Consider the following 17,013-nt stretch of genomic DNA (forward strand, 5'->3'; position numbering starts at 1 on the left):
AGTATATTTTTTGGAAGCTAGCAACCTGAGTGAAGGGCTGAGCACTACTGAGTATTTCTTGCTATTCAGGGATTCCCCTTTTACCTCCTTTCCTGTCCCTTGGCATGATGATTAAGCGGAAGCAATCAAGAGCCAGAAGTGTTGCTAATAATCTGCAGTGAAAGGAAATCAACGTTTTCAAAGTCAAAGAAGAGGCCATAGCTGAGGGCAGAGAAATTAATATCACATTGTGTGTCAGAAGTTGTGTGTATAATGGCTGTCTGTTGCCTATGTCATCATGACTCATCCGCTGCTCATTTTTTTGCTTGCACAAAGATTAAATCTGCTTGTCTGATTGTATTACATGTGTGCAAGTACACACAGGGCACAAATAGCCAGAAGTTACAACTTCCAAAAACCTCTTCATTAATTTTATGTATGTGATCCTTAGAAAAAAGTCAGTGAGGCGAGAGAAGTGAAAATACACTGCGTTCCTCAGCATCCCATTTGTCTAAGGAAATGAAAATTGCCACCATTTGTTTCACTACAAAGAAATAGTGCATTAGCTATCATTAGCTATTGTTGCCCTAGAAAGATCCTGTATCTATTGTCTTCATGGGCATTCATTGTGTGCTCCTACAATGGAGTTCTCCATCACAAATCTTCCTTTTTGCTCCTTTTTCATGAGAATGACTAAGAGCAAATGGACTCCATCCAGTCTCCTGTACACAGAGCTTGAAAGCAAAGTGCAGTAATTGTTACAGCAAGAAGCACATTAAAACCAGTTCTCGTTGGAAAAACAGGTGTGGAGGAATATTCTTCTGCTTAATAGCCAAAGAGATCACAGAGTTCTTTTTGTAAAATCACTAGTGGTTTCTCTCTTCTCTTTCATTACATACTCCAGAGCTGAGGTGTGTCTGCCTTCTATTGCTGTCTCTGGTGTTTTGATCATCGCTACAACTCCTCATGTCCTAATGACTCAGCTTGTCATTGAGTCCAGTCTGTGTTATCTCACCTTTTCTATTCCACTTTTGGCAGTAAGTAGGGGTCTATGAAAGAACCTTTGGTCACTATGGAAAGAATTAAGATGATTGTTCATGATAGAGAAGCAGAGGGGCAGCACTACACTCTTCTCTCTGGTGATAGTGACAAGCCCATGCAGAAGTCAGATTTGACTACGAATCCCAGACTGACCATAGGACTCCCATCCATTTTATTAGTGAGGTTTCATGTGAAAACAGAGCTTTGTGACCTTCAATGGGACCTTTTTGCATTGTCCAACTATGTCAGCCCAGATGAAAAAGGATAGGAAAAGACCCTCTTTGAATATCTGACAGTAAGAAAGAGGAGATCGAAAGAACCCTCAGTAGATGTTTAATGTCACAGTCAGCTAGTGTGAACCCAGAGGAATAGCTGGGTGCCTCCAGTGATTCACTGCGGGCCATGGGAGCCTCGTTTGACAGGATTATTTCTCAGATAGTGATAGTGTTCATTTCTTTGCTGGGAGGATTTTCAGGTGGCCATCCTGTTCTGTGAAAAGTCATTTATCCTTCTGTAAAGAAGGTTGTAATGAGCAGGGGAGGTGCAGTGAGGAGACGGAGGCACCGTGGACTGATAAAGGAGAAGGCACGGTTTGTGGTGGTTTCTAACTCTGTTACAGTCCTGCCAGGTCAATTTCAGGAAGTTGTGCACGTGTTTTGCTTCTGTTTTCATACCTGTAAAATGGAAATAGCGCTGAGAAGTGGAAGGAGTATGTGGGGATGGGGAAAGAAAGCCCAATATTTGTTATCAACCAAAAGGAGTCTTGGAAGGGAGCCACGAGTCAAATGGTTCTTCTTCCCCTGGTTTTGACACTTCCCCTCTCCTTCACCCAACTTCAAGCTATTTCTGTTTGCTGCCAATTTCTCATCTGGGGCATGAGAAGAAGAGTGGTTTTCCTTTTTGGGTGGATGAGTAACACTGATTCAAATGTGCCCTTCCTCTCTGGGTTTCTCATGGATGATATCCTGAAAGTGGGATTCAGGATCAGAGTAAGTACCAAAGCTTCCCACTGTCTATCTTGGAGAGCCAGGTGTTTGGTACAGAGACTCAAAGTCTGCAACTGTTCTGCACAGAGGGCTGCATCCTTGGCCAAAAGGAGCAGCCAAAGTGAGGGACTTTCAGCACTGTTCCTCGGATCTGGCTTCTTGAATGCCACTCAGATCTGCTCTCAGAGAAGAGGGGAAAAGATGTCTTGAGGCATATTTAGCCTGGTATGTTGAATAGTAATAAGCATCAGTGAGGAAAGAAGCCTAATCACCTGCTTCTTTCTCAGGTGAAAATTGCATGTAAAATTGCACGGAAAATGGCAGTCTGTACCTGATTTTACTGTGAGAAGGAGCAGGGACTGCATGAATTTGCCAGTAATAGCTGACAGAAATGGAAACGGAGGACTTTACTTTTAGCCTAAGTTTTCTTAGTTGATCCAGATGTTAGCAGTCATTTCTTTTGGCCATGTCTCTGCAAGAAGAAACCGTGCAAGTAGAAAAGAACTGCATGAAGTTCAGTGGTCTGAACAGATACGGTGTAACCTGGAGCATGTAGGTGAATGGTTGTTCCTGGTTGCTTTCCATGTGGACTTCCCTTCTCTACAGCAAAAAGCACCTTTTCAACTCTTCTCAGTGGCTTTTTTCATTGCCTATTGCCAACAGCACTTTTAAGAGCATTCAATCTGATGCTTTCACTTGACATCTTATTTTCCTGATGGCTGTGTTGAATTATACTGATTGACCATGGCAAAGTCCCAGCAAGAAATCGGATAAAGGGCAGAAAGAACTCATGAAGAGTTCATTAGGAAGTTATATGTATCCTTTGGGGATCTGAATTTCCTGTTTTACTTCAACTTTCTTGTTTTTAAGACAGCTGAAAATAAGCATGGAAAAGTTTGTTTCATGGGACTAGCTGTGCTTTTCATGTTTGGGAGAAGGTATTTTATTCTGTATAGGTACCTCCCTGAATTTTGAGTTCTTACCAGATGTTGAACCCCTTACCCCACTTCCAATGCAGACAGTTCCCGGAGCTCCTCAGGGTGACATTGCAACTGGATGCGAAATCTCTGTTCTTCAGTGAAGTAATTGCTGATTTTCACTCATGGCTTGGGAGAAATGGCACCTTGGAAAGAGATCAGAAGGGTTTTCTTTTTCATAGAAGATGGGTGAATGCATCCTACCCGTTTCTAAGGTCTGTTCATGTGTGACCTCCACAGCACCTGCCCGTCCCATGGTTGGGAGGTGTGGTTGTCTTCCTCCTCTTTCAGATTCCTTGCAGAATTTATCAGTAATGCTGTTGCACTGGAAGATTCTAGAAAATCAATATCCAGTATTGGGTTTACAATGGGATAAGAGGAGAGTGGAGCAATGTTTACTACATGCATAGTATTTTCCTAGTTGGAACACTTAAAACCTGAACCTTTCTGCCTGTGTTTGAATACACCTTTTGTAGACACGTTAAGTTTTCTCTTGAAATCTCTATTCCATGCCTTTGCTGTCTTTCAAACCCATTTTTTTATGGAAACTGTTACCAGTAAATATCTTGATAAACTGATGGTCTCTAAGATGTACTTACATCCCTTATTTCTCTTCTTCCCTCCTTTTGGCAGGCTGTCCTAGTCTTCAGTCCCCATGGAGGTTGGGATATTGCTGATTTGCGCTGTGAATAATCTGTACTGTTCACCTCTTCTTAATGACATGAATGTGTTAGACTGAACTCTAGCACAGAGTGTTCATTTCTCTTTTATTTTGGTCCCTACCAGGAAATGCCTACAGAGAATGCCTGGGCAATGGGACGTGGGCTTCCAAGATAAACTACTCTCAGTGTGAGCCTATTCTGGATGACAAGGTCTGTATTTTTCCTTTCCTTCGTTCTTCTCAGTGTCATTTCTCAGCATATATGAATGCAAAGCCAAGCTTAAGGTTAACATACTAATTTGGGGTTTCTGAGCTGGATTCCATTTCTGTCTCTGCAATGAATCCTCCCTGTGAGTTCAGTCAGATTATTAATCCATTCTCCACATTTCCTACTCAAATTTTTATTAAAAAACAAAGGATGCTTTACTAGATTCTGTCTCTGACGTTGTATGTTTATGCAGATCCTTCTCAGCTTTGTTGAGAGCCTACAGCTGCTACAGTAAATGTTATTAATAAGAGCAATAATACCAGAAGCTTCATTGGGAGTGAAATGTAAGCTTTCATCAGCTGATTCCACTCCCTATACGCCAGTTCTGAAGTCTCATCCACAACTGGCCTTTCCAGATCTCAATGCCATTTTCCCTAAGGCAAATATGTAAAGGAGAGGCAGAAGAAAAATACATAAAAAGCAAACTCAAGTTCCAGCTGTCTTTAAAAGACTGAGCCAGCCTGACATTATATAGGAGTTTACAGAATCAACTTAACATGCAGGGGTAAGCTCCTTCAGAAAAGCTACAGGCAATTATGCAAAGTCCTTTTTTTTGTCGGATGTCACCTTCTTTTGGACACATCACAGGCATTCATCCTCACACAGCTTAAACCTTTTATCCTTCCGTGCCATGTTCTCTTTCCCTTCTTCTTTTGATTCTGTGGTGGGGCACACGGGCACATTTAGGCTTTGTCCTGTCTCTTTGCCAAGGGTGGCCAAGCCCAGCAGCTCAGACCTATTTATGTTTTGGGCTTCTTTGCACTCTTTTGTCATAAGAGTTGTGCCATGCCAGGTTCAAACAGAGGATGAAGACAAGGTTTTGCCTACTGCACGTTGCTTGCAGAACTAATCCAGATTTCAGTCTCAGGACTGTCTGCACCCAGAACAGTCGTAATGTGGCTTGACACCTGTCCCATAAAATCCATGTTGCTGAATGCGGGTTTTCTCAGATGAATGAGAAAGCAGGTAGCTACACAGCAGGTGCTAAGGAGTACCCACTCATTCACTGGCGAGGTGGAATCCACCCCCCAAAAAAGCTAGGGGCTTCAAGAAAGTAAGAGGAATGCACTAGAAAATAACTATTCTCCTTCAGGACTGATAAGCATTCAAGGTTGTCTGGCATAGTGGAGAGGGCACCATGACACCTCAAGCTGAACCACTTTGGGACTGCTCCAGTTCAGCCCATCCTTACAGTTACCTTCCACTGAAATGGAAAACCCTTACTTGCTTTGTGCTTTTCCAGCTGGCTCAGTTCCCTGAACCATCATATTGCAGTATTGCAGGAATTTTGGGGACAAGGCACACAGTGGGAGGGAAGAGGTTGCTGGGATGGAGGGGGCAGCCCATGGTAGCTCTGACTGAGGAGGATTTTCAGTGCTGTGAATTGAGTCTCTTATCAATGAGCAGCACTGGGGGTTGAGTGAGGCTGAGTTAGTGCTGAGTTAGGGAATGGGGTAAAGAGCCAGGCAAAGGCTAAGCATGTTTTTGGTGGTTAGCTCAGGAAACCTGAGCTGACATTAGCTCTGTTTTTGCTTTTAAAAACTTTGCAGCTATGGTGATAGTTTAAGGATTCTTAAGTAGCACGTTCCTTAAACAGAGGAAAGTGCAGATGTTCCCTCCACCCCTGTTTGCAAAAGCTTAAAAATTCATTTACTAGACCTTTAAAGATTGGTGACAGGCTTTACAAATTTTAATATTTGTGAATATTTTCTAAATCTCTGCATAATGCTCAACATTGCAGATGAATACTTGAGTTGCTTTGTGACCTCAAAACAAATAAAGACAGCAAAATCCATATGGATTTCCATAATCCTCAGTTTTGGTTAAAGGTGAGATTTGGGCACAGACATGAGCCTGTTGTTTGTTGTCTGATCCCAGCAGATGCCACATATCTTCAGGATGTATCCCCATGTGTTTTGTCTCAAGCTTGAGCGCTTACCAGAATTCTAAGGAAGGTTGTAACTGGACTTCAGATGCAGCTATCAATACATAATACATGGGGACAGGAACAGGCATTCTCAGGATCAGCCCAGTGTCAAATGCTACGTGCTTAATGGAATCGTGGGGCCATACCACAGAAAACTGCAGTTCTTTTCAGCTTTGGGTCAGTTCCAGGGGGCATAAGATCCTGAAGCACACATTCACTGATATACTGCATTCATACATGAGTGCTTAACCTGTGGCCATAGCTGATAAAATCATGCTCTGGGGCTGTTTTGCTCCTAGATAGGCATCTGGGCTGAATTTAGCTTCCCCTGTTAGCTAGGCAGTGTGGTTTAAGATGCCCCAATGCATCTCCATCCATCTGGCAGTTGTGACACAGGTCTTCTGGGATAACGGTGTCCTTCAGCAGCAGCAATTTGAGGTTGGTTTGTTGCTGGGACTGACAAGGAAGCACAAAGTCTCCTGCATGCACCTCAAGGGATGCCTGTGTGTGTGCCACAGCTGTTTCCAGCCCTTGCTTCAGCCGTTGGTTCGGATTTGGACAGATATCCCAATGTAAATGTCTCAATATCAGACCGAATTCCACCCACTGAATGATCAGTTAACACCTTCTCCAGGCAACCAAATCAGGTACAGAAGCTGATTGTTTGGCATAACATGTAATAAATGGAAAGCTTCTACTTAGCTTGCAGTCTCCTGTATCAGAGATCCTTGCTGCATCTAGCACAAATCTGTGCTCTTGTTAGAAGATAAATGAGAGTCTCAAGCAGCAAAAAGTCTGCCTCAGCCTTCATGAGGAGCTATAAATCAAGAAATATGGGTTTGTTTATGTGGCCTTTGGCAGCTATGGATTTGGCTCTGCTGCTCTTTTGAGGAGGCTTGAAGAAGTGTTGCTGAATCAGCACCATGCTGGACCTAAGTTAACATATCCTGCTGAGGACCACAGTCATGTTAGGCACAGCCACCCAGCTTCCAGCTGGCCAAGAACAGGAAAACAGTGAGCTCAGAGGCAGCTGCCTCTCCCCTCAGTCTGACAGCAGTGAAAGTTTGCCTGGCTTTCTATTCACTTGTTTGGTGTTGAGTTATGATTCATCTCAGCTGATCTTTAATTGTCCAGAAGTTACACATTCGGTCCAACTAGTCGTCTAGCTCTCCTATGCAGCCAAGAGAGCAATAAAGAGGCCTCCTTGAGGAGTGAGTCATTCCTGTTCCAACTGTTTTGCAGAAAGAATTGAACTATCCTTGCACTGCACTTTCCCTGACTGCTGGGAGCCCAAGGCAGTCTGCTTTGCTTGGCCACTGAACAGCAGTCCAACAGGATGAGATGGCTCCCTTATTTTGGACATCAGGGAAGATAGAAGGAAGAAGGAAAGCTGTATTAAGAGAAAGCAGAAGTAGTAATAGGCCAGGCTGGATGTGGCTCTGGGCAGCCTGGTGTGCTGGTTAGCAAACCTGCACGTAGCAGGGGGTTGGAACTAGATGATCGTTGTGGTCCTTTTCAACCCAGGCCATTCTGTGATTCTATGATAGTAGAAGCCAAAGAACACCAGTTTGTGTTAGGGCAGCATCTCATGTAACACATACACTCCTAGTTTGGCCAAGGTCCTGGGCAGCCTGCTCGAGGTGGTTCTGGGCAACCTGCTTGGCCTCTAGAACTCCTTTCCAACCTCAGTCATTCTATGACTCTGCTTCCAAAAGTCTTGAAAGAGGAGATATGGTATATTCAAACTGGTCAAACTCATCCCTGGACTGGTAATGAGGTCATCCTAGCAACAGAAGGAAATCTGAAATGACTGATGTGGAACTTTTTTTACAGTTATAGAATCATAGAATGGCCTGGGTTGAAAAGGAGCACAATGCTCATCCAGTTCCAACCCCTGCTATGTGCAGGGTCACCAACCAGCAGACCAGGCTGCCCAGAACCACATCCAGCCTGGCCTTGAATGCCTGCAGGGATGGGGCATCCACAGCCTCCTTGGGCAGGGATACCCTAGCAAAGCTGAAAGTCTTGAGAATAGAATGACTCCTTCACGCTGGGAAGCCCAGAATGCCTTGAATTTGAGAAGTTGATGCAAGGTAAAAGAATAAAGCTGCACTTCCTCATTTTACCTGGCAGATAGCACTCTCTGACACAGTGTGATTTCAGACATGGGGTATGGAGTGGAAGAGAGCTCCAGTGACATGCCCACTGCCAGCAGTGTCCTTGCCATCCCCTTTTCTATTTCCTTTCTAAGATAATGACTCTCCTTCTAAACCACAAATAGGATTTAATCTGCATTTTAGTGTAGTGCACTAGCTTCCTGGAAGCAGAGGAACATTGTGTAGCAGTAGAAGTTTCTTAGCATTTTAAATGCATCAGCCTTCAAGACAGAACAGTTATGCAAGTATTTACATTAACTCATCTTTGACCAATGTGGCTCATTCTGGGCACGTGTTTTTTCAGCCCTAGAGGTGTTGTCTCCACTTCTACCAGAGATGCAGATTGCATGTAGGCTGGTGGGAAGTGATCTTGCAACCCTGTCAGCTTCTTTTTTCATAGGAACAGAGTCACTTCTTGTTTCTATGATATTCAAATTTGCCTTCAGGAAACCTTGGTTGTGTCAGCAAAGGGAAAATAAATAAATTCAGCTTTTCTTTCAACATGCATATATCAAAGAGGACCTTAATTATTTGCTGGGGTTTTTTTCAGTCAATTTTTTTTGTATGTTTTGAACCATACCTTCTTAAAACTGAAGTAAAGTCAAAATAGAGGTTAGGAGCCAAAGGAGCAATGGAAGGGTCAGTGTCACACAGCAGATGCTTGGTCTGGGAGAAGCACTGCCGTTTCTAGAAAACTTCTAACACTACATGAGCAATTAGTCAGGAAAAAATTAAGCAAGCCACTTTGCCAGAGCATGAACTGAATAGCACAGCATTGCTTTTCAGGCAGACACATCAGTTGGATGTGTTTTCCTCCATGAGGTGACCTGGTGACTTAAAGCTTAATTCAGGAATTCAGGTCTTGGGTTATGGTTGGTTTTTCACTTTCCTCCTCTAGGCTATTCAGAAAATGGGCCTGTGCTTGGGAAGTTTATTTTAGGGCATTTTATAATAGACTTAAAAATACCTTACGTGGTTGAGTTCAGTCCAGAAACAGCACATTACTCCATAAGCTGAAGATACAGGCAGGTTTCAGCGTGGAAATGGTTCCAAGAGGGCTCGCTCTCTGGCAGAACACTGGGAGATGCTATCTCCATAGGACAATGGTGCAGATTAACTACAGCTGTTGGTTGTAGCTTCATCCAAACTTCCATTCACTGACAAATTCCTCTGACTGGAATAAAATGTGAAGGGAAATGGCTAGAAAAAAATGAAACAAAGTGAGCTCAACCGAAATTAGAAAATTGATGCTATTTGCAGGATTTTAGTTCAGTATCTTTATCAAAAGGAAGGAAATTTAGATTCTAGGTCTTTCTTTTCTGAGGAAGGAGAACATCCCAAATGGGGAAAAGTATGCTTAACCTGGAAAGAAACAAGACGTTCCATTCACTTCAAGGTCAAATTTTGGCCACATTGCATCGTTCCCTGATTTAGGTGGGAGCACTTTGTACTTATTTTTCAATCTACAGGATCAAGAACCTACCAATAAAGCCCTCAGCATCCTAAGAAACAGACTCTAATACAGTAACTTTACCACATAGTTGGACCCTGTTAAAACCAAGAGCTCTGTTTCATCAAGTTCTCAAACCTGAGAAGTCCCCACCAGCTCTGTAGCAGTCCGTATCACTTGTTCTGCCCTCAGAGAAAAATAAGGCTCATAGTTTGCAGGAAGGCTCTTCAAAGAAAAATCAGCTCATATGGAAAGGGCTTCTTCTGATTCACTGATTCATTCTATATGAAAATCACACCCATCATACCCATTCATTTCCATATGAAAATCAGGCCATGTGTGAGGGAAAGTAGCATAACCTGCCTCCTTGTAACTGTGTAGGCTCCAACATAGGAACATTCTATAACGTATTGATGTTTTGCAGCTGTGAGAAGATCATTGCCTGTGTCTTCGGTAGCTTTGTTATCCCAAAAATACAAAGTTTTGCAGTTTCACATGATGATGAAAATAAAAGATCTCAAGGAAATTGAGGAAAACGAGGGAAAAGTGATTTTTCTGCTGAGATTTGTAAGAAATTCAGGATAAATCCCAAACAGAAATGAAACCAAGCGTGTACTTTGTGCCTGGGCAGCATGTTTGGCTTGTATGTAGGCATCAGCCTGGGGCTGTTATATCATTTGAATGTCGAGAAAAGTAATTACTGTTTCCTAAACTGATTAACTGTTCCTTAATGTCAGTGCTCAGAGGGTCATGCTGATTTAATCATGTTATCTCTTTACCTCCAGAGGAAGTATGCACACCATTACAAGATTGCCCTCATCATAAACTACCTGGGGCACTGTATATCAGTAGGGGCCCTTATAGTTGCCTTTATGCTTTTCTTGTGCTTGAGGTGAGTAATCTGTTTGCATGCTTCTAACTTGGTTGGGTGTTACTGGGTTACTCAAGCCCTTTAATTACACTGTCCAGTTTGTGTATGATCTTGAAAGATTGTGGCTTTCCTGCTCTGGAGCCTGTATGTGTCTTCAATGGTTGCTGCACTGGATGAGCTGTAATGGTGGCTGCCATGCTTAAGAACTGAAGCTTATTGTTATTCAGGAAGAGGACTCTACATGATTTATTGATGCAGCAAAAAATTCACTGAGCGTGGAATGCTTCTTTAAGGGAAGCTGGGATTTGAGTGCTGAGTTGCAAATTTGGGGGGCAAGTTTTCTAAGGCACTGCGTGATAACATGAGGCGTTTCGTGTTGCCTGGCAGACAGTGCCAAGATCTAGACCCAGGGAGATGAAATTAAAGCTTTCAATTTTGATTTGGGTTAATTTCAATTCTTCTTCCATTAAAGAATTTTGGAATTTTGCTTAAGTAACAACGGGAGCATCTTTGTAGGACCTTTATCTCTGCAAGTGCTCATGAAACAAGGAATGCAGTCACTGAAACCATGTAGAAATGCTTCCCTTCTCCTGGTCAAGTGGGAGTGACCTGGTTGAAGGATATTTCCATGTTGTTTGTGTGGCCTTGTCTAGGAATGTGCAATCAGACCCCATCCAGGACTCTGATATGCTGATAGACAGTGACCAAAGTGAAAACATTGCTGCTTTCCTAGGCTGGAGCATCCCTCCAAAGGCTTACACTGAGTCTTTCCCTTAAGCAGTGCTAAGAGGAGGGATGGTCTTGTTGAATCTTCTTTCACCCCAGTGTGTATAAGCAGAATAAACTGTGCCCATGGGAAGAAAAAAAATAAAGCTTTAAACATTCTCTGGGAACATTTCTGATGCATCAGTTTTAACTTCCACTTCAACCTTTTCACTTAGCAGATAGTGCTAATTCCCATCATGCTTGGAGCCCTGAATTAATTCACACTGGATAAAGAACGCAGATTATTAATTGCAACTATATTCTCTGCTTTGTTGCTGAATCTTTTATGAATGCTTAAGTAAATAAATGCAGAAACAATTAGATGAGCCTGGATCAACATATCCAGCTTCTGTTGGAAGTCGCCTCACTGATCTCTTTTAAACTGTTTTTCTGGTATTTAAATTCTGATTTTACGATTTAAATTTTGCAGCATGAAAAAGGACTGCAGCAATTAAGTAGCTCCCTATACATGCTGTGAATTAAGATATTCAGTCTCTCTACATTTCCATTGCACCATGCAAAAGAAAAATCAATTGCTCTGATAGAACTTTCCAACCTGTGTTAGCCAGCATGAGCTATCTCAGTCTCTGCAGAGATGAGACAAAAGATGCTCCAGTAAAGGCGGTCCAGACTGCATTACTGTTTTCCCCTACACGTTTTCTAGGCTGTGTATGTCTTTATCACCCTTTCCTCTAGAAGTGTCCCAGGAACAAATCCATTCTGATAATTGAGTCTTGTTATCTGGGGCTTTTTTTTTCTGCTTTAGTTGGGCCAGAAGAAGGCATCTACCAATTGGGTGATACGAGAGAATCATAGAATCACCAAGGTTGGATAAGACCTACAAGATCATCCAGTCCAACCATCCACCTGTCACCAGTAGTTCCCTCTAAAGCATGTCTCTCAGCACAACAGGAATGTAGATAATTCCTGCCTTAAAGAAAACCAGCACACTAGAAGACCTTCAGGGCAAAGTCTGATAATTTCTTATATTGGAATTTCCGTAGTGAAAATTTATCATTTCCATATCTCTGCCCACTCTGCCATCATCCTTACTTCATCGTGCTTGCTGAGGGTGAAGATGGAGTACACCTCCAGGAAGGCTCAGATTCTACAACTGCATAGTTTTAGGCTTCTCACTCATCATCTGCTTGATTTGCCCTTTGCTTTGTTAATGCACATGGAGACCCAAAGACAACCCCGTCTCAAATAATAGATAGGAGAACACCTGCTGCCTTGGGAAACAACTGCTGGAAGGGCTGGGAGATCTCTCACACTGGAGGTTTCAAGAGCAGGTTTAGTATATGGCAGGAGTGGCAAGGAATGTTGCTTTGGTTACAACAGTGAGAGGGGTGCTGTGCTTTTGGAGGTGAGTGGCTCCATCACTGTTGCTGCTCCAGCCCAACCTGTTGCACTACACAGCTGGATGTAGTCCTTCTTCTTCCAAATGTGTCTTGGCTCATCTCTTCCCCAGTTCCATCTTCAGTTCCTTATGCCACTTTCTGACCTCCATTCACACTAGCAGTGTTCTGTCCCAAACCCCAGGGAATTTTACACTGAAAGATGTTTTGAAGGGCAGAAAGCTCAGACATAAAAGCAAGCAATGAAATCAGCTGCCATCTGTTTTGTGTTATCAGGAGCCCCCAGAGCAGCTGAGAAAGGAGGAGGGTTCAGCCAAGGACTCCCTTCGACTGGGAAGACCTATTCTAACCCTTTTTTAATACAGCTCTGTCACAAGCCTTCTTCCTGGGCGCTGTAATAAAAAATATGCAAGTAAGCATTTCATTCAGCGCCTAAATACCAAAAAGTGAAGCCCAGCTCATGGGAGAGGAGATTATTATGATTGAATGATTCACTGAAATTTCTTCTAAAGATCCAGGTCACGGGTGTTTCCTCAGGGTCTAAATGTAGGTGCTCTTAAAAGTCTAACAGCCGTGCTGTTACAAGGCACAGCGAAACCTGCAAGCACACGAGCAAGAAGAGATATGCTGAGAAGGGAAAATGAGGCATTTGTGCATAAAGGCAGGTGTGCTGGAGAGCTGTGCTGATCCCCAGCACGGGACCTGGAGAGATTTGCTCAGTGCACTTCAGAGGGTGTCGTTAAATGCATCTGCACTGCTGTGAGCCTCCTGGGTTGTGTGTTCTCCTCATTAATAGTAAAGGTTTAATTCATCCCGCAGGTGCACACAAGCAATTCCTGCTGACGTGGGGCTCACCTTCCCACATAATCACATTCTCACACTACTAGAGAAGTTTTCCATAGGAGCAGCTCTGCTAAAGTTAATACCAACCAAGCTAAAGGGAAGAAAGAAAAGAAGGATTGAAATGCTTCTTTTCACTAATAGTTTGTTTTGCTGTTGCTGAGAATGCAGAAACCCAAAGCTTTCTCTTGCCTTTTTCCTTGTTAGCATGCTGTTTTATCCCTCTCCGAGGTGGAGTATGAGTTCCTTGTAAAACTCATCTCTTGTTATCAAACAAAGTGATGGCAATTGCCAGCAGTGAACTGGCTGGATTTGATTTCCAAATGTTTTACTTGTGCATTGGTGACTGAAGCAGAAGCACCAACTACTGGAAGACGTGTGTTTGTTCTGGGAAATGTCGAAGCCACTGCTGCATTTTGAATCCAATAAAGAAGGATGGCACTTAACGGGAGATTGAAGATTGAAAATGACAGGTCCTCCTGCACAGGTTGCAGGATAAAGACAGCTTTGTAAAAATAAAAGCCACAGCAACTTTTTCTGCTAGCATGGTAGTAATGAAAGTAAATTGAAGTGGTGAGGGAAACTTTGCTTTCCTGTTCTTCCTAATTTACCGCTTTATATTTCCACTTTAAGACACCTGAATTTTTATTTTGCAAGGCAGTGTGCCCTTTCTTTCTGGAATAACAGCTAGGTTACTGAAACCTCACATTTTTTTTCTCCTGACAGATTGAATTATTACTTTTTTTCTTTCAGCAACATATTCACCTTTCTTTTTTAATTCTAATCAGCTCCCAGGGCTGATTGTCTTCTCTCTATTGTCTTCTATCTTCTCTTGTTCCACATTTCTTTCAACTCTCCTGTTCTTCACTCTTGCACACAGTTGGTGAGACTGCTACAGGTCCTAGAGCTTACCCAAAGAAGGGCAGTGCAGTTGAGGAAGGGTCTAGAGCACAAATCTTCTGGAGAGCAGTTGAGGGAACTGGGATTGTTGATAATGGAGGAGGCTCAGGAGAGACCTGGTCACTCTCTATAGCTCTCTGAAAAGATGGGAGATGGGAGTTGGTCTCTTTTCTCGCATCGCTTGTGATAGGGTGAAAGGGGATGGCTTTAAGTTGTGCTTAGGAGAGGTTCAGGTTGGACATTTGGAAAAAAATTCTTCACAGATAGAGGCACTGCTTAGGCTGCCCAGGGAGGTGGTGGACTCGCTGTCCCTGGAGGTGTTCAAGAGCTGTGGAAATGTGGCACTGAAGGATGTGGTCAGTGGGCAATACTAGTGATAGGTGAGTGGTTGGACAAGATGATTGTAGAGGTCTTTTCTAATCTTAATGATTCTGTGGTTCTGTGATTTCATGGAGCAGAGTGATCTGAGAGCTGTCAGAGCCTTGATGATGTATCATCATGGGTAGGTGAACTCTGCAATTCCTACTGAAAAGCCATGAGGTATCCAATGTGATCAGAGCAAGTAGGCTCCAGACGTAAGATACAGTCCTGCTGTGGGTACCTTTCTGTCATGGAGCAAGGGAAAAATAGCAAGTCCTAAGATAAGGCATCAACTAAAATTCACATTAATGCTCTGTTTTGCCCTCCAGTTTCAGACTTTCCACCTACCCTTGTTCAGTCTGCTCTATTTGCTACTTAGAATATCAAAGCTTTTAATGATCATTCAGGTACAGGGCATTTTTTAAACTTTGTAGTAAATACTGGTGATTGAAGAGTATGTGTTTGGTGGATGGTAATGGCTGTGGATTTGAAGATAGCACTCTGTCCAACCATGTAGTGTTGAAGTGTGAGAGTTCTCAAAGTGAGACAGGAATGAAAACGATGGAGCTCTGTAGATAAGCACATTTGCATTCAGATGGTCTTCTGTGAGTACAAAACATCAAGTGCTGTGCTGCTTGAAACCATCTGTGGCAGGGGGGTTGGAACCTGATGATCCTTGAGGTCCCTTCCAACCAAAACATTCTATTGTTCTATGATTCTATGATCTGAAGTATCTTGTCTCAGAGGCTCAGATAAAAGACAGAAGCTCATTTCCTACTGATTAGCCCTAGGCCAATGTCTTTGCTTCCCACTGCTCTTAATCACTCCCTACTCATCTTGTATCTGTATCACTTCTTTCTTAGGCATTTGTATACAGCCTAAATAAATCACAAAGAAGCAGAGCTCTCCTGATGTCCTAGAATAATTACGAGTAATTAAAAGTGTCCCCAGAGAACTATATTCTCAAGATGTGGGAAGTTTCATAAGCTGTACCTGAAATAATAATACTATAGACTAACAATGTGAAGTCTGGCGAAGAATATGATTGCTGATTATAAGTACATGACTGTTGGATAAATATCAGAAAGAGGAGAGCTATGTACAATCATGTGCAGGACTGATGCAAGAGGACATGAGCATAGACACTCTATGGATAGACTTGTGAGTGGTTATTTTTGGATGATTTCCAACCTAGAGAGAGCAGAGAGGTTCAGGAGCAAGGTGACGGAGGAAAAAATGAACTTGCAGTTAAACTAGAGTTTCAAGAATTTATGAAGGTCTTTAACTCAATGGTTGCCTGGAGTTTGGAGGCCAGTTCCCATCCTGAGCTTGGAGTGTGCTCCCAGAAGTGCATCTCTGCTATCACCAAGATTTTAGCCACAAGATGGTGTCTTTGGAGATGGGCACAGACCTGTACAAATCCTGGTCGTGTAAGTGCCCTGTGCAAGACTGTGTTGAATGACGAGCTAAAACTTGTCTGTGCTCTGTTCTCCTATTAATGATGATGGAATGGTTTTGGGAACAGTGGGGCAAATCTTGCAACTTTTCCAAGATTTCAGAGGAATAAGGAGAGCAAAGTTTGGTCTCTGTAAGTTCTTTTTTTTTCTATTTTCTTTTTTTCTTTTTTTCTTTTTTTCTTTGTTAGACATGAATAATGCTCAAGAGTGCCATTTTCTTCCAAAAGAAACATACCCTGTAGCATTTCTGGGCAGGAGAATCAGAATGTATTAAAGCCTGGATGGTCAGAGCTACTCACAAAAAATGCACCTGCAGGTGTTTAACCACTGAAAGGTTTGATTTCCATTTTCACCCAAGGAAGCACACACATCTATATCCCACAAAAACTCTACTGCAGGTGTTCAGCACCTACTCACCTTCTCTTCTGTCTAATAAAAAGTCTTCTATGGTGCATTGTTTTGTCAATAGATGTGCCACCCCTAAATAGGGAATGAATGCTCCTTCTAGTGTGTAGGCTGCTTTTGTGTGTTATGGAAGCAGCAGATTCCTCTGAAGGTGCCCAGGCTGAACAACAGAGAAACATTTCTACATCCTTTGGAGACCTGTCCAACTCAGGATATTCGATGATTCCGCAGGCACTGAGCAGCACGAGGCCAGCAAACATAGGCCAACCACAGGAATGAGTATTTGGAAACAGCAAGTTATGAATGATCTTATGTGGTCTTCCCTTGCCAGATACTCTAATCATAGAATCTTGGAGTCATTAAGGTTGGAAAAGACCTCTTAAATCTTCTAGTCCAACTGTTGACCTAACTGTTGACCGTGCCCACTGACCATGTCCTTCAGGTGCAGTATCTCCACAGTTCTTCTACTGTGGTGACTCCACCACCTCCCTGGGCAATAATGAAGCATTCCACACCATGTTTTGTAGGAAATGAGGCCAAGGAGATCATGAACAGCAGCATCAGCACCTTGGAGTTTGCTTCTTTTGTGTATCTACTGAGGTGTCATCCTCA

General features: G+C 42.8%; 1 protein-coding gene across 3 annotated transcripts in view; it reads left to right on the forward strand.

Annotated features, from left to right (window-relative positions):
- Positions 1–17,013, forward strand: part of CRHR2 (corticotropin releasing hormone receptor 2) — a 130,693-nt gene that overhangs the window by 69,446 nt on the left and 44,234 nt on the right. For all 3 annotated transcript variants that reach the window (XM_085226939.1, XM_010712320.4, XM_003206922.5), the window contains 2 exons: positions 3,770–3,855; positions 10,231–10,337. In XM_085226939.1, the coding sequence (XP_085083065.1) occupies positions 3,770–3,855; positions 10,231–10,337 (193 nt within the window). The remainder of the gene's footprint in view (positions 1–3,769; positions 3,856–10,230; positions 10,338–17,013) is intronic.

The sequence above is a fragment of the Meleagris gallopavo genome, chromosome 6 (genome assembly GCF_905368555.1).
Source record: "Meleagris gallopavo chromosome 6, MGAL_WU_HG_1.1, whole genome shotgun sequence".
Taxonomy (NCBI): domain Eukaryota; kingdom Metazoa; phylum Chordata; class Aves; order Galliformes; family Phasianidae; genus Meleagris; species Meleagris gallopavo.